This window comes from Copadichromis virginalis, linkage group LG17, assembly GCF_057382275.1.
Source record: "Copadichromis virginalis isolate Kocher_CV1m ecotype Utaka linkage group LG17, C_Virginalis_male_GT1.1, whole genome shotgun sequence".
Lineage (NCBI taxonomy): Eukaryota > Metazoa > Chordata > Actinopteri > Cichliformes > Cichlidae > Copadichromis > Copadichromis virginalis.
The window spans coordinates 16,262,676-16,287,037 of record NC_140634.1 but is presented as its reverse complement, the minus strand read 5'-3'; the positions used below and the strand labels follow the sequence as shown (position 1 = coordinate 16,287,037).

Genomic DNA, 24,362 nt, shown 5'->3' with positions numbered 1-24,362 from the left:
TAAGAATGCTGTGCTTGGTCAAAATAACAAATATTAGACAGGCGGACTTTTACAACTAGTGATGCAGAATCTTAGGATCATATAATTTGAGGATTTCATTACCTATTAGTTACACTTTTGATTGAATTAAAAATTGCCAGGAAAAAAAGATTAGACACTGCATGCTGGTGACCATTTGGAGATGGCCAAGCCAGCAGGACAGTGTGATGATTGATCGTGGAAACAGAAAGAAAAGGCCCATTGTGAGCTGTCAGAATTGTTTATTTAGATCATGTCTCTACAGTGTGCTTGTGGATAAAAATACAGTGGAATTGTTGAGCTTCATTTTAACACTACAACTAAAAGACATATCTAAAGAGAAGTTGTTACCTGAAAAAGAAAATATCACAATAATAAGCTGCTTAAGAAGAAGATTCACAAGAAGAACAACCATACCTTTATTCTACTTTCGCCTTAAATGCTCAGTTCTCACATATGACATTTCTGTTTTACCAATAGTGATCTGGCCACATCTTATTTTCAGAACCCACTCTTCTGAGACTTTTGACACCTTCCACAGTAAGCAGTTTTCTTTAAGACCAATTCCTCCACAAAAAGGAATAATTTATGAAAAAAAGCACTGCTTTTATTATTTATTAAAGAATTATTTTGACAATCCACCGCAAGTGAAAGAAAAGCACTGCTTTAATACACATTATTCACTTCTATTATGTCCTAAATGTTGAGTGTGACTGAGAGCTCTGTTTTCAGTCTGTAGAATTATGAACACTTACATGAAATATAATAAAATTAAACAGATAGTTATTCGAGGGTCCAAGCTGAACAAAAATGATTTAGCTGACTCCTGTGATGTTGCTATTGTTAGCGTCAATTGTCACATCTACACACTGTACATGTTCTGCTTGGACAAACTTGACTTAGAGGCAGCAAAAGCTCTTTGCACTCTTAGACACTTAAAAATGAATAGTGTTCTCCTTTAGTTTGGACTTTTGGGACTAGTGACAAATCCTGGGTGGAAAACCAACTAAAATTAAAAAAAAGTTAGCTCTGTGGTGGCGGTGGTGAGGAGGAGAGGGTTGTTTCACACAATTTGACTGCATCAGTCAGTTGAAGGGGCTTCCTGGGGTTCCCGATTGACTGACCCAGAAAGAAAAACAAACAGAAAAGGAGGAGTTAGATAAGGGACAACCCAATTTATTTTCGTGAGTAATTCCTGAATAAAAGATTTTATGTACCTTCTTCTCTTGCCTTCATGCGAGCTACAAAGTTGTAACTTTTATTCCTGCGATAGTTCTCGTAAGGGTCATCCAGTGAGACCCCCACACCTTTGTACTGGTCCCATTTATCCCTGATATCGCCTCCTTTAATGGGGTCCTGGATGCCCTGTTCTTTAGCCCCCAAGCCCCCTGAGCCACTCCAACCTACAGCAGACAGGAAGTCATTTTAGGTCGCTTCAGAAAATATCCAAAAATATCATTCTTCAAACATCCTTACCGGATTTAAAAAATTAAATAAAATGTAAATCATAATAATTAGAGCGTACCCATCTTCATCAGTAGCTGATGACCTTTGTTCTCCTCCCCTAACCTGGTGTCTGCAGGTAATTTTGAAGAAGTTGTGCCCAGCACTGCTGTGGAACTACAGAAAGCACGAGAGAAATTCATCATTACACTACAGGATAAAGGTTTTTTAGCAAAGCATATGATGAAAGAGTAGTGAAGAAACTCACGGAGGGGAGGAGCTCCGAGATTTTGGGCCACGCCGTCGCTTGGTGGGTGAATGTGAGCGGGATCGAGACCTGGAGCGAGAGTGACTACGAGATGACCTGGATCTACTCCTGGACCTAAAGAGTTTGGTTGAACACAAATTAGGTAACATGAATCACACTTCAGTCATATTCAGCACTCAAAGCCCAAAACACATTCATTATATCCAACAGCATCGTTTTTAAATAAGAGACTTCAATTACAAAAAAAGAAAAAACATTTATTCAGTCAGAGATGCATTGAATTAATGATACACAAAGACTTCCATGTACACGCATTATGCAGAGTCATTATGGCTTCACTGCGTAAACCTAATAGAAATATAATATCAAGAAGCCATTGTCACAGGATCTGCTGTATTTACAGGTCTTTAGTCCAACTCATCAAGTTCCTGGTGTTAAATTTGGCCGTGATTATGTGAAAATATTCCACTTTCATTCCGCGGTAATGTTTGATTGTAAATGATCAAGCGGATTATTAAACAAAATGACCGTGGGAGCTGGGGTAAGCAAACACGATGGAAAATCAAGAACTGGTGGAAATAGAGTGCATTTCATAGCTTGTGAATGAGACTTCGCAGGTTCTAACAAATCACGACTGAAGGTGCCATGTTTTGATGTGTGGATACAGACCTGGATTGTGAGTAGGAGCGAGAGCGGCTGTGGGAGCGGGAACGTGATGAACGGGAGCGTGACCTGGAGGACTTTGAGGAGTGAGAGCTGGAGCGAGACGAAGACCTCCCTCGGCTGCGAGAGCGACTCCTGGAGCGGCTGCCTCCACGACCACTAGAACCAGTCATCATTGGAGAAATGATAAAACTATCAGAACATGCAAAGTTCTGGGTTTAACTGTTTAATACTTTGAAAAGCATAACATCCTCCTTTTAAAAAGACAATTCACTTTATTAAGCACATTTGAAAACAACAATCACTGACCAAAGTGCTGTAAAACTAAAAGAAGAAGCAATAAACATTATTTTATTTCTTTTTTCTGTATTATAAAGATGTGACGTGAATAATGACACCTGGTGACATGATTAGCAAACAACAGTCAAGTTTAAAAAAAATCAGTTTAAATATGATGTGTTTTGATATTTGTAGCACAGGAGAGATGGAAAAAGAGAGGATACTCTATTATGAAGGAAAAGCTCACCTGTTACGTTTCTCCTGATCCTTTTTCCTTCTGGCCCTCATCTTAGCCCTGAAGAATTCATACAGGCCGTTCTGCTCCCAGCCTTCACTGAATGAGAAACCAACCACAAATACGTGTAATCACTATTCGCTGCAATTTTTAAACAAAGTAGTAGTACTTCACCCAGTTTCTACAGCAATTTCTGCAGATAAACAGCTACAAAAGACTAAGCGGTACCCAAGGCTGTGCTCCAACTATAGAGGATCACACTTCTCAGACTTTAAAGTCTATCCCAGGTTGCTGGAACGGAGAGTTTGTCTGCTAGTCGGATCTCTCATACAGGAGGAACAATGCGGTTTTTGTCCTGGTTGCGGAACACTCGACCAGGTATAATTCACAAACAAACACCTTAACCTCCACATATGTGAACATCACATTTTGGGTTGTCTAAACCATAATACTAAATTTGCCCAATCAGCCCAAATAGCAGAGAGAAATTAAAAATGCATGCCATGAAAGAGTTCAGGGTTAGGAAGTTAAAGCAGATAACCTGTAAGCTGGAGAGGAAATGTCTCACTAATTTAGTTTCTATAAGGTTAGTAAATCTTACTTACGATTACTGACTGAACAAAACATGAACAACCCTGCATTTCTTTTTAGCACCATAGCCTGGCTGACAAAGAGACCTCGTTTACACCAACTGTAATAGCCATCTTACAGACATATTTCAAAACTAGTCACAGTCCCTACAAGACTTTTCATAGAAGTTCTACCATTACACAACGCGTCAATCTTTAAGTATGATCTATTTCTATTATTTAGCTTTTAGGCCTTTAAGGTAGAGGTAAGAAGCCATTACTTAAAAAGCAGTCATGTGACCCAACTGTTTTAGTATTATATTATAAATGCTTCCCTTAAGCAGCATTATTAATAAGCAGCATACATTTTTATTGGTATTCAGAAGGTAACCAGTTTCATCTACCTATGAGGTCAGATGATATTTATTTCTTCTAGGCTTGCTATTGTAATTGGTTATTATCAGGTAGTTCTTTGCTGAGCATTTCTTCTTCACTCACCACTTTTTACTTTTACTTTTTATGTTTTTATACAGCACTCTGCAATTTTCACAAGTTATCCTTAACTTTTCCCTTTCCACTGACACCAAGTGCTTGTCAAGAGAAAATGCCAACATTCAGACGGGGTCATCTGATTGTTGGAGTTTTCTCTTTATTATTTTATGGTCTTTACCCAGCATTATATAGTGTCTTGATGTGACTCCTGTTATGATTTGGTGCTATATAAATAAATAAGAGTTAAACTGAATCACCTATTCATCGATTTATATTTTTAAATTCTATTATTAAATTAAGTTTAACTGTCTTGCACAAAAAGTGTGTGTTCGTACCTATTCCTAGGCCGATCATGAGATGGTGGGCTGTAGAAAGCTTCCACAGCAGCTAGCAGGCGATCACTGGGTGGCATGGGTGGAGGTAACCGAATGTCCTTAGGGTCCAGAGGTTTATAGTCACAGTCCTCAAGCTGTACAGTTGACAGTAACAGTAAGACCATAAGGCATGCAAACTTTATTGGGGCTAAATGTGTCTATTCTGGATGCCACTTCAGTACAAAATCCATGCTAAAAACTGTAAAAACCACCACGGTACCTCTTTTTGTGTGGTGTATGAAAAAAACTACACTTGTATGGATGTGTGTGACTGGGAGAAAATAGTAAAACAGCAGTATATAAGAAGTGCATTACTTGAACCATAATGGCAGCTTTTACTGTTTTTTTACATTTGTATTTATTTTCATTCCCCTGTCCTACAATGAGAAGCAGAGGACTTACTTTAACAAGCGGAGCCATGAGACCAGCTGGCAGGTCAAAGTAGGGCACATTTGGCACCAGACTGGGATCATCTTGCACTGGATGCTGGCGATGACGCATGTGAGGTGAATGGCCATTAAAACCATGTGGCGGTGGGCCAAATTCCGGGTGCTGGCCTCCACTCCAGGGAGGATGTTCAGCTCCCATCCCTGGTGGAGGAAGCCTCTGATTGGGATGGTGGTGGGGAGGAGGACCCGGCATATCTGTCAAACATATTTGGAGACTGTTAAAATACACCTGAAAATTAAAAGGCGCAGAAACATGCATCTCCTCTGATCTATGACTCTGAGTCTCTCCGCTAACCTCCAGGATATTCTCCTTGAGCATAGTCAAATCGATGTGGTGTATAGGGTGGTCTGTCATAGTGATGTCTGGGAGAAAAGTCTTCCTGCATAAAGCGAGGGGGAAAACGTCCAAAGCCGTGTGGGGGCGGAGGGGGCTGGTTGAAAGGAGGTGGCTGCTGGTGAGGAGGGAAAGGTCCTCTGAAATGGGGCGGCCTCTGTAAAAATGCAAGTGAAACACCACAATCATTCATGTAAGTAAGAAGCTCTAGCATCTTTGGTGCAACAAAAGAAACTTAAGTCAAATTCAGAAAAGGATGCAGTGTAAATGTAAGTTGTAAATGCAAAGTAAATAGCAGAGGAAGTAAAACCACAGAAATGTTCTCCCACATGCCTGCATGCGTGGAGGGAATGGTGGCTCCCTCTGACCCCAGGGAGGCTGGTCCGGCTGATTTCCCCATGGTGGTTGCTGGTCGTACGAGTTCCAAGATGGAGGAGCGTGCTCAGACCCACCTGGACCACTCCAAGGACCTCCTTCTCTACCAGGACCTCCACTCCAGTTTCCTGGGTCCCGCTGATCATTCCACATCCCCTCATGGCTGTTCCAAGGAGGGCAAGGTGGTGGTGGCTGGTTTGGATCAAAAGGAGGCTGGGGAAGAGCCGAGACAGAAAGGATGTGACCACGACCTGAGCTTGCTAGTAAATTGCAAAGTGAGGAACTGTGATGATTAAGAGACATGTCACTAGATGGGCAAGGCCAAGGTGACAATGTAGTGTGGCTACACTAGTATTCCTTCAGCATTAATGATAGGAATTAGAAAAAGTTAAAAAGCCCACAATGACACGTCCATTCTGTCAGAAGATGTTTTTCTCCTGTAGCTGTCATCCAGAGTGACCCAGGATAGGTCAGCTCAAGTGAGGCCAGTGTGACCGACTTCTATTTCATACTCTTACCTTAGCTCAATGCTGCAGTTCAAAAAGTCAGAAGAGACTTTTTCTTTGACCATTTTCTTGAAGTATTAAACATTTATTATAAATGTTAACCTGGCCAGCAAATATGATCAAATTAGCTGTTTTAACTATTGTCACTCAGTTAATAGCCGCATTAGGCACCTGTTATCATTGATGTAGTGGGTAGTAGACTGTAGCTGGATAAAAGAATAATAACTGCAAGCTAAATAGATGGAATATTGAGTTGTGACACAGCGATTTACAGGGACATGGCGAAGGGTCAGGCTGTTGGCTGTACAGAATAGCTAAAAACTGAGCGGAGAGTATGGAGAACTACTCTACCTGTCAAAGTTTGGACACAGCTTCTCATTTAATGGTTTTTCTTTATTTTCATGACTATTTACATTGTAGATTCTCACTGAAGCGATCTAAACTATTGAATGAACACATATGGAATTATGTAGTAAACTAAAACGTGTGAAATAACTGAAAACATGTTACCAGGTAACAGTCTTGATGTATGCGCAAAGAAATCAGGAAAGTAAATCCCAAAAGGTTTATTCTGCTCCCACACCTCCAGACTCACAAACCGCTTCTTGCCCTGGACCATTCGGACTATCACCCTGCAACCCACCCCTGCCCACCCACGTCACCAGCCTGAGCCATGGTCTGAGTAACCCCCATCACTCCGGCCACTCACACACAAACAGACCAAGTCTTCTCTTTGTCCTACTTCCCAGCATTTTGCAACTGTTTTGCTATCTAATGTGTGCCTAATTTTTTAACATGCTTCTCTTGCTTTGTTTCCATTTTATTCCGACACAGTTGGTGTGGAGCACCCACAATTTTGTCATACATGTACAATGACAATAAAAGGCCTATTCTATTCTAAAAACCATGCTGGGCCAACCTGAGTAGGTACCAGTGGAAAAGAGCTATTAGTTACACAGCAATATGCATAGGCTGCTGGTACAAAACTGAGTATTTCTTTTTCACTTGCTATGTGTTTATAAACCACTTTGCATTAGTTATTATTAATCTCTTTACTTTATAAGATAAAGTGCCTTCAGGGGACTGTTGCTGTGATATATAAAACTGAATGTATGTTAACATTCCTAGCTTATAGCACTGGTGCTACAAAGGTTGCTAGTTTTTGGCACAGCTCAAAAGTTGCAGCACAAGCATGCAATGTGGTGTTTTTCAACATCAACTCTTTAAAATATCTTGTTTCCCACAATGTAAAGAATGTCTGATTTACTCTTTTTTGCTGTTTCTGAGCAGTGCTGACAAAATAAAAGTTGTGCCTTAGCATCGTAAATCAGCCACGTAAACTCCTTTTCCAACTCGCTGTTGTACTTAGAAACTTTTCCTTTGTTGTCAGACGCACCTTCAGTTGGTGCACGTTGTGTTTGTTTTATTCTGATGGGCTGGCTTTCTTTTAAAGGTTTAAAATATCGCCCTGTTTTTTTCAGCGTGAAAACACCTCTTTCAAATTCCATTAGATTCTCTGAGCTGCCGGCACATACTATCTGTCAGTGGACTGGTGGCAAACACAAAGGAAGTGTGGGAACTGTTGTAGAATTTAAGGCTAATTACATTGATACGATAACAATATGTTATAACAACAGACTACAACTCTGTCACATTGTGACCTACTATGGCTTCACAAAATAACAAAGTGGCTTGCAAAGCTGTCACTGTTTCTTGCACGCTCTTAATGTTCACTTAGAGTAAAATCGCCCTCTGTCCTAACTGCCTCTCCAGCTACAGGGTAATGTAGGTTTTAATTAGGGCTGAACGATTATGGAAAATAATCTAATTGCGATTTTTTGCCCCAATATTGCGATTGCGATGCGATTATTTTTTAAGGTCTTTGTCTTCTGTATTATTAAACAAAGACAAGCAATACATCATATAGTATGGCCAATACTATATTACATTAATTTTAAACTGTTCTTTCCTGGAAGACAGACCTCTGTTATGATGACATGAGGTGATGCATGAATTGATGACTGACATTTTTATTTAACTTCTTCAATCACAACAGTATATTTGAACATACACAATAGTTTATTTTTAGCTTACAAACATCTGAGCATAAAGTGCTGACAAGGAACCCTGGTGTAAACATTAAAATGAAAGTCAGTACAATGTGCAGATTGCAGAAATATACATAAAAAAAATCAGTGGCTTTACCACACTCAGTTTTTCGACATCTGTGAACTACTAGACAGTCATTAAATTAAAAAATAATATTAAATAAATAAAACTAATAAATAAAAAATACACACATCTTACTGATCTCTGCAGTCAGTAACATTACACATAAAGTGCAAACATAATAGCAATTGTATAAACACACACACAAACACGCCTTTAAAATTTAAAGGCGTGAAATTGGACGGTCTAGTTCTGATTAGCGTCACCGCTGTCTCGGTGGAGTTTAATAAACTCGGCCGTCTGCTTCTTGCTATCTAAAATATAACCAGACACTGGTGTAAATTCTCGACTGTCTCATACTTCTGTTTAATAAGTTTTCTGTTTGACGTTTAGTCAGCTGTGTGAAAACCAAGGAGGAACCCACCCGGGGGATTAATAAAGTTTTATTTTATCTAATCTAATAACTTTAATCTCAGCCAAACCGATTTACTCACGAACAAACAAAACACTGAAAAAAGCCCAACAATAACATTTTTAGGTTGTCTAAGTGACTTATATATTACGTTTAACCCGAGCAGCGAAACTCCGCGGTGATCTGAAAATGATGTGCCGGGAGTTGTGCCGTTCTCGGCCGCATCAGTAACCCTCGAGCTCCCGGCTAGCTGTCGAGCTGGTGGGTAGCAGACGCCTCTGAAAACGTCGAAGCACTTTTGCAAATATGGGATATCTTGATAAACCGAGCAGATATTTGATGTTTACACAACTACTTTCTCGCCTGAAAATATGTTAAAAGTTTATTTTGTGACCCAGAAAGATTAGTATGAGTAATTTTAAAACTTAGTAGCGGCCGCCATTGCTGGAAACTGGAGTTTGGCTATGAATTCTGGGATATGGTAGGCCACGAAGGACACACCCGACCCATCCTTCAAATTCGGGGAAAAGGAGGACGCATTTGTCGGCTACATTCGGAGGAGTCTACGAATTTGGACAGCCTTCGGCGCGTCGCTGTGACGTAATCGGTCTACAAATGCGGCCTCAGGAGGATGCAGCCCATGAATTTGGACATGTCCAGAGTATAATCGCAGCCTTTGCGGTTAGAAAATTGCACTTGATCATGTCGCGATATTATCGCAAATGCGATATATCGTTCAGCCCTAGTTTTAATTGGTTCCCCATTAATATTAAACACCTTTATTTAGGAACTGCATTGTGTGTTTACTTGTGTTATCTTTGCCTAATATTCAAATGTATTTGATGATCTGAAACATTTAAGTGTGATAAACATAAAAAAAAAAAAAGGAAATCAGGAAAGGCTGTACACACCACTGTAGTTGAGAATATCCAGCAAATATGCACTCTCCTTCTGTATCTTTCAATATTTTCCCTCACTCACACACACAGACACACACACACAAGAAACACACACAAAAAGGTCTTTACCGGCTGGTTGGGGTTCCAGGGGCTCATATGCTGAGGGTCATACCAGGCAGGCTTTGTGGGGGGTATATCTGAGGGACCACTAGGGTTGCTGGGGTCTGGTGGTCTGGATGAAGATCCATCAAACTCTCCCGGAGGAGGACCTGATATGGGAAGCTTTACATCTCCTGAACACAAAAAAGAGACATCATAAAACAAACATACATGGACTTGGTCAGGTTTAGCTACATTGCTGTCTGTATTATTGCTGAAGTCCTAAATTATCACCTTTAAAGTGTTTGTGCTAAAACGTCATGTACAGTAACACGGGCATGGAGACCAGCACTGACTGGCAGATGACATCAATTCAACATATAAGACTTTAAGAATGCATAAGCATCTACCTAAAATCTATTTAATCTATCATCTGTGATTATATTGTATTGGTCATCTCCCTTAAATAAACAGGCAGCCTTAAAGTGTGAAATATTCATCGACAAAAACACAGAAATGTGTCTATTGTTTCATTGGCTGATAGTGCCCCACAGGCCTCAATTGAAACAGACTAACAAGCAGCGGGCAAGGCAGCCCAGGCAGGGAAATGTTGCTTTTAGAGACATAAAATGAGTCGCAAAGTCTATATCAGGGGTAGGCAACTCCAGGTCTCAAGGGCCTGCAGGTTTTAGATATCCCCCTGGGTCAACACACCCGAATCAAATGATTAGTTCACGCCATGTTTAGAAAGAGAAATTTTGAGCATGAATCAGATCCCTGCATCTATCCCCTGTTGGATCCTTTGTTTGGTGAATTCCTCACCACAACACCATCAGTGCCTTGTACTGAATTGTAAGTACTTGTAAGAATAAACTGCTCACAAGACAACTCCAGCAGTATAACCTCCTTTATCTAATGCATAAAATTTCCACAACAGGATCAAATACTGAAAATCAGTTTATAACTTTTATGTATTTATGTGTTTTTTCTGTATTGTTGTATCTTTCCATTAAAATTAAACTACCATAAAAATTACAGACTGTTAATTTCTTTGCAAGTGACCAAACTCGCAAATTCAGCAGAGGATCAAATAATTATTTCCCCAACTGTATAAGCAGTTGACATGAGCTCATGCATGAGGCTGTGCCTCTGCTTTGGTTGAGTGTTTTTCCACTCACCAGCTTGCGTAGTCATAGGGGGGGGCTTTTCCGGTTCAGCTGGGGCAGCTAGCTGTCCTACAGGGGCAGACTGCGGTTGTGACTGATGTTGCTGCTTCAGACTAGCAACAAACTCATCATGCTGAGTCTTCAATGCCTGGATCTGCTGCTGGAAGGCCAACTGGACTGGCTGCACCACTGCAGCATATTCTGTTATCAGGGACGCCTGAAAGAAACAACAAAATACCAGATAAAGTCTATGGTGGGAAAAATACAAAAAAAGCCATGAATGGGGCCGGGTAATATGAGGAAACACACACACACACACACACACACACACACACAAATCTAGATCGATCAATAGATCGATATATAGATAGATACATATATATTGTTTTGATTATGTTACTCCTGTTATCCGGGGTGATGCACACCTGACTACTTTCTGACAGATTCCAACGACTGCTGCTGGTCCATAGAGCCGTAGTAGTTGGGAAGAAGGTCACATTTATTAGCTACTGGGATATATTTTCTCTTGCTGATATGTAGAACTCCGACAGCACTTTTTCTTTTTGGCTGTGTGGGGAGGTGTTGACATGCTGAGTTGAAAACATTCTTCATTTTGCAGGGGATGACTTTTCAGGTGGTGGAATACGTTCGTGGTATTGCTACCTATTGCAGCAATAACTTTACGGCATCTTTTGCAAATTACGGCATTTTGTTTGATATCCTTATGAAATCCAAACCACTGCCAGATTATTGATCCAGGGCTGTTTCTCTTTGGAACTAGCTCGTCTGACTTTTCTTCAATTATAGTCTCATTCCCTTGCTCATCTGAAACTTCTGCTATCACCATATTTTCCGCCATCTGGTAGTATAAAAACACACATGCTCAGCGCAGTGTCCCAGGTAGAAAATTTTCCAGTTTGGAGGGGGGATGCATTCACAGCATGTGGGATAAAAACGCCTGACATTGCCTCCTGTCACAGGGGCCTGGAGGCTAACCCAACAAGGGGAGGGCTACAAGCTGGACAGATCAACAGTCTGTGGCAGAGACCTTCTTACTGTGAAGCAACAGTGGTAACCACTGCAACACCATAGTGCCCAATACTTACACAACAAAAATCCTGAAAGTGAAATATTTGGGTCCAACTCTAAAATCTGATTGTTAAGACATGTTCCTGTCACCTGGTACTGGCCAAGGCCCAGTGCTGGATTCTGGAGCTGTTGAATGGTCTCCTCATCAAAGTACCCATTTTTCTCCCAAAGCTGCAACAACTGTGAAGGGAGAAGGAATGTCAGAAACAGAAACCTTTTTCCGTTCAATAAATGGAGGAGAAAAAACTTCCTTTTAATCACCAGATCTAAGCTACTAATAAACTGATATGAATGAATATTCATAGCTGAAGCTGCTATAGCAAAGAAAAACCAGTTAGTGTGTTAGACTTGGAAAATATGTGTCTGTATTTACCCTGGTGATCTTCTGCTGTTTTTCTTCCTCTACAGCTAGAAAGCTTGTGCAGTAGATTGGAACAACAACTTTCTGCAGCGCTGCCAACAAGTCCTTCTGCTGCTTCCGCTGGCTGTGTAAAACATTAAAAGAATCACAAACAAAACATTGAGGCACATACAGTGGGGCAAAAAAGTATTTAGTCAGCCACCGATTGTGCAAGTTCCCCCACCTAAAATGATGACAGAGGTCAGTAATTTGCACCAGAGGTACACTTCAACTGTGAGAGACAGAATGTGAAAGAAAAATCCATGAATTCACATGGTAGGATTTGTAAAGAATTTATTCATAAATCAGGGTGGAAAATAAGTATTTGGTCAATAACAAAAATACAACTCAATACTTTGTAACATAACCTTTGTTGGCAATAACAGAGGTCAAACGTTTACTATAGGTCTTTACCAGGTTTGCACACACAGTAGCTGGTATTTTGGCCCATTCCTCCATGCAGATCTTCTCGAGAGCAGTGATGTTTTGGGGCTGTCGCCGAGCAACACGGACTTTCAACTCCCGCCACAGATTTTCTATGGGGTTGAGGTCTGGAGACTGGCTAGGCCACTCCAGGACTTTCAAATGCTTCTTACGGAGCCACTCCTTTGTTGCCCAGGCGGTGTGTTTTGGATCATTGTCATGTTGGAAGACCCAGCCTCGTTTCATCTTCAAAGTTCTCACTGATGGAAGGAGGTTTTGGCTCAAAATCTCACGATACATGGCCCCATTCATTCTGTCCTTAACACGGATCAGTCGTCCTGTCCCCTTGGCAGAAAAACAGCCCCATAGCATGATGTTTCCACCCCCATGCTTCACAGTAGGTATGGTGTTCTTGGGATGCAACTCAGTATTCTTCGTCCTCCAAACACGACGAGTTGAGTTTATACCAAAAAGTTCTACTTTGGTTTCATCTGACCACATGACATTCTCCCAATCCTCTGCTGTATCATCCATGTGCTCTCTGGCAAACTTCAGACGGGCCTGGACATGCACTGGCTTCAGCAGCGGAACACGTCTGGCACTGCGGGATTTGATTCCCTGCCGTTGTAGTGTGTTACTGATGGTGACCTTTGTTACTTTGGTCCCAGCTCTCTGCAGGTCATTCACCAGGTCCCCCCGTGTGGTTCTGGGATCTTTGCTCACCGTTCTCATGATCATTTTGACCCCACGGGATGAGATCTTGCGTGGAGCCCCAGATCGAGGGAGATTATCAGTGGTCTTGTATGGCTTCCATTTTCTGATGATTGCTCCCACAGTTGATTTTTTCACACCAAGCTGCTTGCCTATTGTAGATTCACTCTTCCCAGTCTGGTGCAGGTCTACAATACTTTTCCTGGTGTCCTTCGAAAGCTCTTTGGTCTTGGCCATGGCGGAGTTTGGAGTCTGACTGTTTGAGGCTGTGGACAGGTGTCTTTTATACAGATGATGAGTTCAAACAGGTGCCATTCATACAGGTAACGAGTGGGGGACAGAAAAGCTTCTTACAGAAGACGTTACAGGTCTGTGAGAGCCAGAGATTTTCCTTGTTTGAGGTGACCAAATACTTATTTTCCACCCTGATTTACGAATAAATTCTTTACAAATCCTACCATGTGAATTCATGGATTTTTTTTTCACATTCTGTCTCTCACAGTTGAAGTGTACCTCTGGTGCAAATTACTGACCTCTGTCATCATTTTAAGTGGGGAACTTGCACAATTGGTGGCTGACTAAATACTTTTTTGCCCCACTGTAATCCATTACAATACTACAATGAATGAGCAATGCCTGGCTCCTGCATGCTGACCCACAGCATGGGCAAAGCTGTGTGCTGAGCCCTCTCCTGTACACCTCCCTCCTCCAATTCAACAGTTATTGGCCTCATCAGCAGAGGGGACAAGACTGCGTACAGGGAGTGGGGTAAAAAAACTGGCAGAATGGTGTTGAGCAGAACACAACCTTCTGCTCAACACCATCAAAACTAAGGAGGTAGTGATTGACTTCAGCAATCAGAACATGTTGCTCTCCACATCAACGGGGACTGTAATCAGCAAGTGTCCTCCTTTAAGTTCCTGGGGACCTGTCATGAACCACTAACAACAACATGGCCGTTAAAACCGTTAAAACCAACAAGGACACCACATCCTTAAGATGCTAAAAGGAACCATCTGGATAAGAAACTGTTGGTGGCTTTTTAATTGCAGCACCACAGAGAGTGTCCTGACCTACAACAATGCCTGGTATACTTATGGCTTGGTGGCAGAAAAACATGCAGAGGGTCATTAGACAGCGCAAAAGATCATTGGCTGGACCTTACTCTGGAGAGATGAGAAAACTTCTGCCGAATTTTGTCACCCGTTCAACAAAACGCCCAGGACAGCCAGGTTGAGAAACAGCTTTTATCCTGCCATCAGAACACTGAATGCTAAGCTCAGTTAATGGGCTGAGTGAGCTTCACTCATCAGCCCCATCTGCAATATTCCTGTGTAATATAAAACAGTCAAAGGTGCACCTTACAGAGACCAACAACTAAACTACATAACTAAGAGTCAAATTATTAGAATTCTCTCACAGTTTGGTACCTCAATTATTCTTTAAAAAAGGATGGAAAACAAAAAAAACATGAAAAAACCTTCCTAACTGGAACATGAAAAAAAATATATCTCCACTATTCTGACATATTACCTGTTTCAAGCTGTTCCCATACACTTTAAACTATGGAGAACCAGAAGAGCCACGCAAACCTTTGGCTTATTTGAAGCGTGTCAAGCAGGTTTCAGAGCTAATCACATAGAAACAGCTTTAATGAAGGTTACAAATGATCTTCTTATGGCCTCTGACAGTGGACTCCTCTCTGTGCAGCGTACAATACTGTTGACCATAACATTGTCTGGCTATTAGAGCATACTGTAGGTATTAAAGGTACTGTGCTGCAGTGGTTTGCATTCTATATATCTAACAGACTCCAATTTGTTCATGTAAGAGTCCTCTTCACATACGAAGGTTAATTATGGAGTTCAGTGCTAATGATGCCAGGACCAATTGTGTTTACATTATACATGCTTCCCTTAGGCAGTATCAACAGAAGGCGTAGAAAAAAAAACAAACAAACAGGAAAGAGAAAGGCAGTGAGGAAAATTGATTTTACCCTCTTTCAGATTACTTATAATGCTACTCCATTATTAGTTTTCTCACGGATAAAGTACACAAGTAAACTACATGGGTTCATGAGTGTATTTAGGTTTGGGTACCAGTGATGAAGAACGTCATTTGTTAAGTAGATAAGATGTAGGCGCAGCTCAAAATGAGCTGTATCAGCAGTGATGCGGTTGCGTAGATGTGATGTCATCAGTTCACAGTGCTGTGGGGTCTTGGCATTATTGAACATCCAGTTCTTACCAGCCTGAGGAAGAAAAACAAAAGTGAAATGTAAATAGCTCTAATTATAATAACTCTTTACATGAAGGAATTGTACAAAGAGAAAGCCAATGGGAGGAATGATTTCCTGTGTGGCCCTGATTCATAGAAAATCCTATCGTTATGTCCTTACCGAGATGGCATCTTTGGTGCAGGTGTCTATAATGGGTTGAAGCAGGTTGTCAAATTCTGTTATGTCCAACTGTGTTTCCAGCAGCAGCTTTTGGGTCTGCTGCTCCATAGCTAAAGTAATGGCTGCAGTGACCTGTTCCTACATTGAGAAAGCATTAGAAAATTTATTGGTCAACATTGGTCTTGTGATGTCCCCTCAGCCACTTGTACCACATCCACCCAGACCTCCCTCTCCCCGGCCACCTCCCCCAGCTTCTCCGAGGGAACGCCTTGGTGTTCCCAGACCAGCCGAGAGATATAATCTCTCCAGCGTGTTTATTTCTTGTATCACATGCTCTTCGTTATTATTTTGTTTAATGCATGGAGCGATAACGACTTCATTTCTCTCCAAGCATTCAAGAGTGGGTCCCAGTTTTGTTAGTACAGAGAGTTACTCTTCTGTAAAGAAGTTATATGTGCAAAACCGAAATTGTCATGCCCTCACAAAAAATTCTCCAATCAACTCCGGACAACTGAAACATTCAGCAAAGACAGACTTCAAAACAAAAACGTTCATCAACAACCAGTACACGGGAATAAATGTTCCTGGAGGGAAGGCTATGCTTCTTTCCACTTCACCTGTCTGAGCGTGTGCAGATGCTGCTCCTGCTGCTGCAGATTCCACTGGCTCTGTTGAATGAGCTCATCTATAGCGGGCGCAGAGGGTGGAGGTATTGGAGGTGGAGCAATCATCGGCATCAGTGGAGGAGGGATATCAACCACATCTTTTGTACCAGGGTTGTATATTTCTGCACAAACAAACAAACAAGCAAAAACAGGACTGAATGTTCAGTCCTTAAGACGAAGTGTTTCTTTTGTATAGCTGCTGCTGATGACAACATGATGGCCATGAACATAATTAATAAATCATGAAGAGAAAAAGAAATACTGCTAATCTGCCAATATGGTTTTCTGAGGAAGAAATAAAACATGGCCTACATGAAATGTTCCAAGTAGAGGAGTGAACACAATTTAAGACATGCAATCAGTATCAACACATCCCCTCCTGGTACTGCTGATTGCTGCAGAAACAACTGGTGCGCTGAGGTAACCTGTTGGCATCGCCACAAACTCAGGCTGGGCTGCTCGATTAAATCAAAATACATTTCTGTTGTACCAAGACTTCCGAGAATGTATGGACACTGTGAATTTTAAGACAGAATGCAATATTTGCAAATCTCTTAAATCCTTGCTTTATTCACAACAGAACACAGATGCTTAATCTGAGAACATCTACAGTTTTATAAGGTAAATGGACAGTACTTATTTAGCATTTTTTACTCTGAGCTTTTTACTACAAGTCCCATTCACCTAATGTCAAACATAGTCACAGAGGTGCTTTTTTTCTTTCCCTAACCTTGTCTAACATTCACACACAACTAGGGTTTCAATAGCTTGTCCAAGAATACGTAAACGTGCAGAATGGGGAAGCCGAGGAGTGAACCAAGCTTCTGATTGGTAGACAACCCGCTATACCTGCTGAGCCACATCACCCTAAGAAAAATATTTGCTAATTTTAAATTTGATGGCATCTACAACAGAAGCAAAAATTGGCAGAGTTTCAACAATGTTCAAAAAACTATCTAAAAACTGAGAAACAATTTCATACATAATATTGTTAAAAGATTTCCAGAGAATCTAGAGAAATCACTGTGCACAAGGGACAAGGTAGGAAATCAGTATTGGATGTCCACGACCTTCAAATACTGCAATAAAACCAGGCATGGTTCTGTGACGGAAATCTGTGCATGGGCTCAAGAACACTCCCAGAAATCACTGTGTGAGAACACAGCTCACAGTCCCCTCAACAAACGCAGGTTAAAGCTCTATCATGAAAAGTAGACACATATGAACATGATCTAGAAACATTGCTGTCTTCTCAGGACCAAAGCTCACTTAAAATGGGCCGAGGCAAAATAGAAAACCGCTCAGAGGTCAGATGAATCAAAGTTTGAAATTGTTTTTGAAACTATGAATGCTGCTCTTCCAGACTAAAGAGGAGAGGGAACATCTGGCTTGTCATCAGCAGTCAGTTCAAAAGCCTGAATCCTTGATGGCAGAGGATGCATTAGTGTCAAATTATTTGACAGCATGTATATTTGGAAAGGTAGTATCAATACTGCAAGGTATATGCAATATTAGCTTTCCTAAAATGATACTTTTAGGATACGCTTTGCAATGTTTACCAAAGCCAAACTGAACTATTCTTTAAAGTTACAAAGTTACAAGTACAGACAGAGGACTTCAAAGGACTACGTTCAATTTGTAATGCAGAATAAATGTTAGAAATGTTTTGTGGATTGTACCAAGCCAATTTTTCCACTGCTGGAATTTCAACTAATAGAGAACACATTAAATATGTTAACAGTCTTATTGCTGGCCCTTTATCACCAAAGATATTAATGCAGTAAAATTCATTTTATAGAACAAAAGTGAAACAAAGCCAAGTAAATGTTATCACTTAATAATATAAAATGTTCAGAACATAATCATAAACTTTTCAGTAATTACAGGAGGATTACATTTGTATTACTGGATAAATAAAACTGTATTCATCCCATATTTGGGAATTATTTTATTACAGCATTTGAACTGATGATAATAATCATAAAAAAGAAGAACAACAACAACTTTGTCTTAGCTTAACATTTAGCTTCTGATGCCACTTGCCAATAATATCTGTAATACTATAGTACTGACTGTAGTACTAATTTGAGTACCAAGAAATAAACAAGCTGATCTGGGCCAAGACTTTTCCAAAAATGAGGAAAATAATGCAGAAACTAGTTCAACCAATACTGACATTTTTTAAATTGTGCAGCCCTTATTCTACAGCTGCCCTGAGCAGAAGCATGTTACAGACAAACAGGACAAACAACACCCTGCTCTGTTTGTGTCTGTGTCTTTGTATCTGTGCATGTAATCAAACCTGCTTCGAGATGGAGGATTAAGCATTTTAATCAAGATCATTAAGAAGGTATGGCCAAGAGAAATTCACTGAAAAAGCAAAAAATGTGAACATGCAAAATGAAAACAAAGCAAAGTATTTTAAAGCACAAATGTTGTGTCATCTGGCAAAAAAAGTGCATAACAACATGTGACTTTCCAAATAGAATTTTTAAATGTATCTGAAAATTCTGATTTTAAATAAATACCTTTAGATTTATACTCCTCCCCATCGTGGGTAGAGGGATCTAAGTGGAGAAAGGCAAACTTTAATGCATTTCAGTGGTATCACACAACTGACAGAAGAACACCATGCAAAACTAAACACTCTGCTTCTAGTATCAGGCTGCTAATTAGGTGACTATGTTTCAGTAATCAAAGCCAACTGTAGGACAGTAAATAATGTAATTTACTCTCATATTAAGTTCACTTCTTTGTAAAGCATCTATGCCAAGAAAATATTTGTGTTTTGCTCAAAGAACTGCTGTCCTCACAATAAGGACGTGACTGGATTGCTCCTCATGCAAGAATATGAGAAGGTTCTCTAAAGCAGCATTTGCTGAAGCTGCATGTGGGAAGTTTCATATATTTTTACTGCTTTTTAAAGATTTAATTTGTGCATAGTTAGTACAATTACTATTTTGACTTCTTTTGAAAAGTAATATTTCAAAGATTTCAAAATATAAATAAAAGTATGTAGCCGGCTGGAAGCCGTTCAGTCCCTGCTCTGAGGAAGAAGCACCTCACTTCAACAAGCCGACACCAAACTAACCCCTTTGTTCCTGCTCTTTTTCTTCAGGTTGCAGCAGTTCTGGGCGCTGCTTCCAGTTTAAACACAGTCTGCCTTGTGCCCCCCTTGATTCTTGGGGACGGACTGGCTGAGGTTTAATAAACTGGTAGGACAATGTTGGGAGGGTGTGCTCATGACAGAGTCATGTACTATAAATCAACTATACTCTGACCATCTCTCCTTGCTAATGATACTGACCTACAAACCCCTCATTTGCAGAACTAAACCAACCAACAGAATGATTAAGACCTTGTCTACTTCAAGATTGCTTTGAATAAACAGACTGGAGCACTTTTATGGACTCTGATGTAGAAGTGTACAGATTATTTGTTCTATACTACATCAACTTCTGCACTGACCTGGTCATCACATTGAAACTAATCAAAGTGTTCTGAAACCAGAAACCCTGGGTCAATAAAGAGGCCAGAGAGCTGCTTAAAATCAGGGATGTTGCTTACAAAGCCCAGGACACGGCATCTTATAGCCTAGCAAAAGCAAATCTCAAACACAGGTACAATGCAGGTACAATGATGCAAGCGAAATCTACCTCCATCCCCTACCAGCCCAGCCTGAACTGTCATTGGAAAGAAATGACATTAGGAGTGTTATTGCAGAGAATTAAACCCAGAAAGGATACAGAACCTGATGGTGTTCTGGAGTGTGTTCTGCAGACCTGCACTGACCACCTTGCAGAGGTTTTTACTAACATCTTTAACCTCTCTTTGATTTCTGGGAGTGCACAACATGCCTCAAAACTACAACCACTGTGCCCATTCCAAAACAAAGAACTAAGAGCAGCCTAAATGACTATCATTCAACTACACATACCCTGATGATAGCAAAATGCTTTGAAAGACTGATTGTGGCTCACATTAAGTGATCACAGCCACTCTGGACCAGAGTCAACAGAAGAAGCCATCAGCCTTACACTCTATACCACCTTAGAGCACTTCAACAAACAGGCAGGTACTGCAGAATGCTCCTCCTGGACTTCAGTTCTGCTTTCAATACCAGTGTCCCCGCAAACTGGTGTCCAAACTCCCAAACCGTCTCAGCCCGACCATCTTTAGGTGGACCCTGTATTTCTTAACCAACTATCCCCAGACTGTCAGGATGGGCAAATGCGCATCCTCCACCCTCAATGTACCAAAGGGATGTGAGCTGAGCCCTGTTCTGTAAGACCTGTTCAACCTTCAAACGTGACAAACACCATCATCAAGTTTGCGGACAACACACAGTCATTGGCCTGATCTCCATTAACAACAAGACTGCAGAGAAAAAGTGTAGAGCCTAATCGCCTGGTGCCCCATCAACAACTTATACTACACAGCAGCAAAGCCAAGGAGACTGTGGTGGATTTCAGACAGTCAAGAACAGAACTTGACCCTATGTACATCAACTATACTCAAATGCTGCTACACACATACACACAGTCTACACATGCTTGCTAGCCTTCCTATTACAACTTCTGTGTAATAGCACTACACTGCTATACTGTGAAACTTGCACATACAACTTGTGAAGTCATTACTAAATTTTCATAATGTTCTTAACTTTGCACATAATTTTTATGACCTTGTACGTATTTTGTATTCTTTTATTCTATTAATTATTTTCTTCTTCATGTGTACTTTTAAATATTTGCATTTTGCACATTTTTTGAATATTTTGCATGGACAGGGGTTGCGAAAATGTTGTTATTTTGTTGTCCTACACAACAATAATAAAAACACCAAACTTGAATCATAAATACCGGCAGTCGCCAGTGCTACCCTCAGCCTTCTAACAGACCTATGGTATCAGTTTCAAAATCCTGTCATCTTGTTCTCAAAGTATGGCATTCATTTTTACTAGATGCACCTGTGGTATCAATTTGAAAATCCTAGGGGACTTCCCTCTTGCGGTATTGCATCCACAAGATTCTCAGAAGATTTGACCTCTGACCTTAACAGGGTAACAAGAAACCCCATCAGCCTTTTACGGCTGAGTGATAAAAGGAATGTCAGCAGCACCTGTACAACAGAGGCACTAGACTCAGACAGTTCAAACTGGGAGGTAAAACACACGTATTACTTCCCATTTGCAATTCAAAATTACTCGCCAACTGACAAGGACCCTTTATGGCCATTTGGCGAGTGGGGGACATAGATTGTGAAGTGGGGTGGACACAGGATTGGTGCCACACAAGTATACCACCTCAACCTCCTAAAAGCATGGAGAGTGACAGAATTTTGGAACTTGTTGTATGTCTCCTTGAAGACTGCCGAAAAAGCTGTATGTGTAGACAGCGCACTGTAAGATAGTACAAAACAGTGCTTCATCTACTAATCCTCCTACCCAAATGTCTGATATGAAAATTATTCTTTGGACCCCACCAATGTGTCTTTGATTATTGAAGAGATTCTAAATTTAAAGATTTGTATTTTCAAATTTAGCTTCAACAGTTCCTTCCACAGTTCCTTGCCAGGTTGTTATTAAGCCAGACCAAAGTGTCATTTGGACACCTTTTATCCTGTAGTGAGATTCCAAATCCACTGTCTTTAGTGCATTTAGTGACTGATATCCTTGTTCTGCTTTTGGGGAGATTTTCTGTGAGCTAGAGAACTGACTCTGCAGCTCACGAAGGCTGCAAGCAGAACAAGGACTACTGTTGCAAGGTGATGATATAAAGGGAGTCTTAAAGCCTTTAATCAAAAGGAAAACCCATGCCTAAAACAGATTCACATTACCAATACAATGTTGGACTGTTCAATTAACAGTTTCACCCCAAAACAGAAAAGTAAATAATTCTGCCAACATATCTGGTGCATGTACTGGGTTGTTTTGTTTTTTTCGCTTTTATCTGTAAAAACTGTTTTTTTATTACATTTTTTTTAGTTTGAATATTTCAATCATAGTAAGAAATCCAAAGTGCTGAACATCAAATGAACTTAATATTGCAATACTAAATTGACCTCTATGTGAAAATTCTGTTTTTATCCTGACGTGTCAGTTTAACTACATACGTTGCTGTTGCTCCATAGCAAGTTTGTACTTGTAGTAACTGAAGTATTCGCCCCCAAAAAGGAAGGAAAACTTAGGGTTGTCCTTCTGTTTTTCCATCGTCATCTTCTCAAACTCTGGGCCATTTCGGGCAACAAACTGGGCCAGCTTATCAATCACATTTCGAAGCTCCTGATCTGTACAAAAAAAAAAAAAAGACATAAATACAGTGAAAAATGTTGTTGTAAAAACCTCAAAACAGAGACACTGAAACAGACAGAAATAATAGTGTCTAAAGTGCTTTTAAAAAAACAAATAAAACAGATTTAGAAAATAATGAATTTCTTCTGAAACAGAAACATCTAGGAAAGAGGTTGCATAATCATTATTTCCATATTTCTACATAGTATTATTAAATCAGTTGGCTGTAATTCTACTCTTAATCGTGCTGCTGTAGCACAAAAATATCTATAAGGGATCTTCTTTCTATGGGGGTTCTTTTTCTTAAAAGCCAGCAGCCGTGAAAAGTTGGAACAACTAACGTTTACTCTCCATTACTGGATTATTTCTACACTATTTTTCACGTTAGTTGGTGCAATGCTTACACACAGAGCCTGGTTAAACATTCATCCACTTGTGATCGGTGACCTTAATCAATATGCTAAATCCAATGGTTTTGTTAGCTATGTAGCAGATAGCACGGGTGCTCGCTTACGTTGAATCGAAATTTAAAATAGCTGTGGTGTACGGCTCACCTTCGGGAGGACTGGGGATATCCATGTTTAACTTCTGTTCCAGCGAACCACTTAGCCAGAATATGTATGTAAAAACTCGGCCAAATTCTTTACTTTTTCAGAAAAAGGTATATCAAATTCCCCCAAAATCACTTGCATTGCCGCTGCTACGCACAGGAAATGCGATACAGAAACAGCGCCACAAAAGATGGCTATGGAATTGTCTCCAGCGCCCCCTGCGACTGGGAGGAGTGTTCGCGCCTTGCTCGTTTGGGTGGGTTGATGGTTGCAGTTGCGAGTAAACGTCCAAAAATGAAAATATTTTTATTTAACTATAAGTAAGATACTAAAAAAATACAACATTTTAAAATATCTTTAGTCCTGATATTTATTATATAGGCTTACAAATCCTATCCTAGAAAACATGGTTGAAACCCCGTAGTTTCTCTTCCTGGTCAATATAGGAGGCAAAACCTTTGGACAGTTAGACCACACAAGACACTTATCCAGCTGGATCCAACACCCAGTCCAATGGGAATGCTGTGCTATCCAGCTGGTCATTTCAAATGACCCACTTGGCAGTGCAGAGCTATCTTTTTGTTTGTTTGTTGTATGATCAGGAGCAAGAATCTACATATACATATTTTGAGCTTGGCAACACAGTGTTTAGCACTATTGTGTCACAGCAAAAAGGTCCTGGGTTTACATCCACAATCTCGCTATAGCCTTTCTGTGTGGAGCTTGCATATTCTCCTCTGGTTCTCCAGCTTCCCCCCACAGTCCAAAGACATGCAGTTAGACAGATTACATTAATTGATGATTTTAAGAAGAATTAAAATGGTATTTACCCAGAATAATAATTAGATTAACAATATCAGAAATTTTGTTGTTCAACCCACTCATAAAAGAAACAATAAGTAAGCATGGAAATGTTGACTATTTTCAGATAGAGTCAACTGTAAATGTCTGACCAAAATAAACTCACATGAGGACAATTTGAAACAGAGATGATCACCAGTTTCACATTCAGAAGTACAAAAAAATTACATGAGTCAACCTCAATTTCAAATCGCTTAAATAGGAAATCTAGGAGTGGTATTC

General features: G+C 40.3%; 1 protein-coding gene across 2 annotated transcripts; it reads right to left on the bottom strand.

The window, feature by feature from the left end:
* Positions 1 to 240: 240 nt before the first annotated feature.
* cherp (calcium homeostasis endoplasmic reticulum protein) lies at positions 241 to 23,454 on the bottom strand. 2 transcript variants are annotated; one of them, XM_085436355.1, is made up of 20 exons: positions 23,283 to 23,454; positions 22,551 to 22,724; positions 18,965 to 19,003; positions 16,389 to 16,558; positions 15,772 to 15,909; positions 15,473 to 15,624; positions 12,213 to 12,324; positions 11,930 to 12,019; positions 10,763 to 10,967; positions 9,615 to 9,778; positions 5,458 to 5,712; positions 5,086 to 5,281; positions 4,744 to 4,985; positions 4,303 to 4,436; positions 2,919 to 3,005; positions 2,399 to 2,551; positions 1,730 to 1,843; positions 1,544 to 1,638; positions 1,236 to 1,421; positions 241 to 1,137 (listed from the first exon to the last, which is right to left on the bottom strand). In XM_085436355.1, exons 1-20 carry the CDS (start codon positions 23,305 to 23,307, stop codon positions 1,100 to 1,102), a joined length of 2,769 nt encoding a protein of 922 aa, XP_085292481.1. In that variant the 5' UTR covers positions 23,308 to 23,454; the 3' UTR covers positions 241 to 1,099. The 2 variants fall into 2 exon arrangements, with proteins under 2 accessions (XP_085292481.1, XP_085292482.1); XM_085436356.1 differs by lacking the exon at positions 18,965 to 19,003.
* Positions 23,455 to 24,362: the final 908 nt, after the last annotated feature.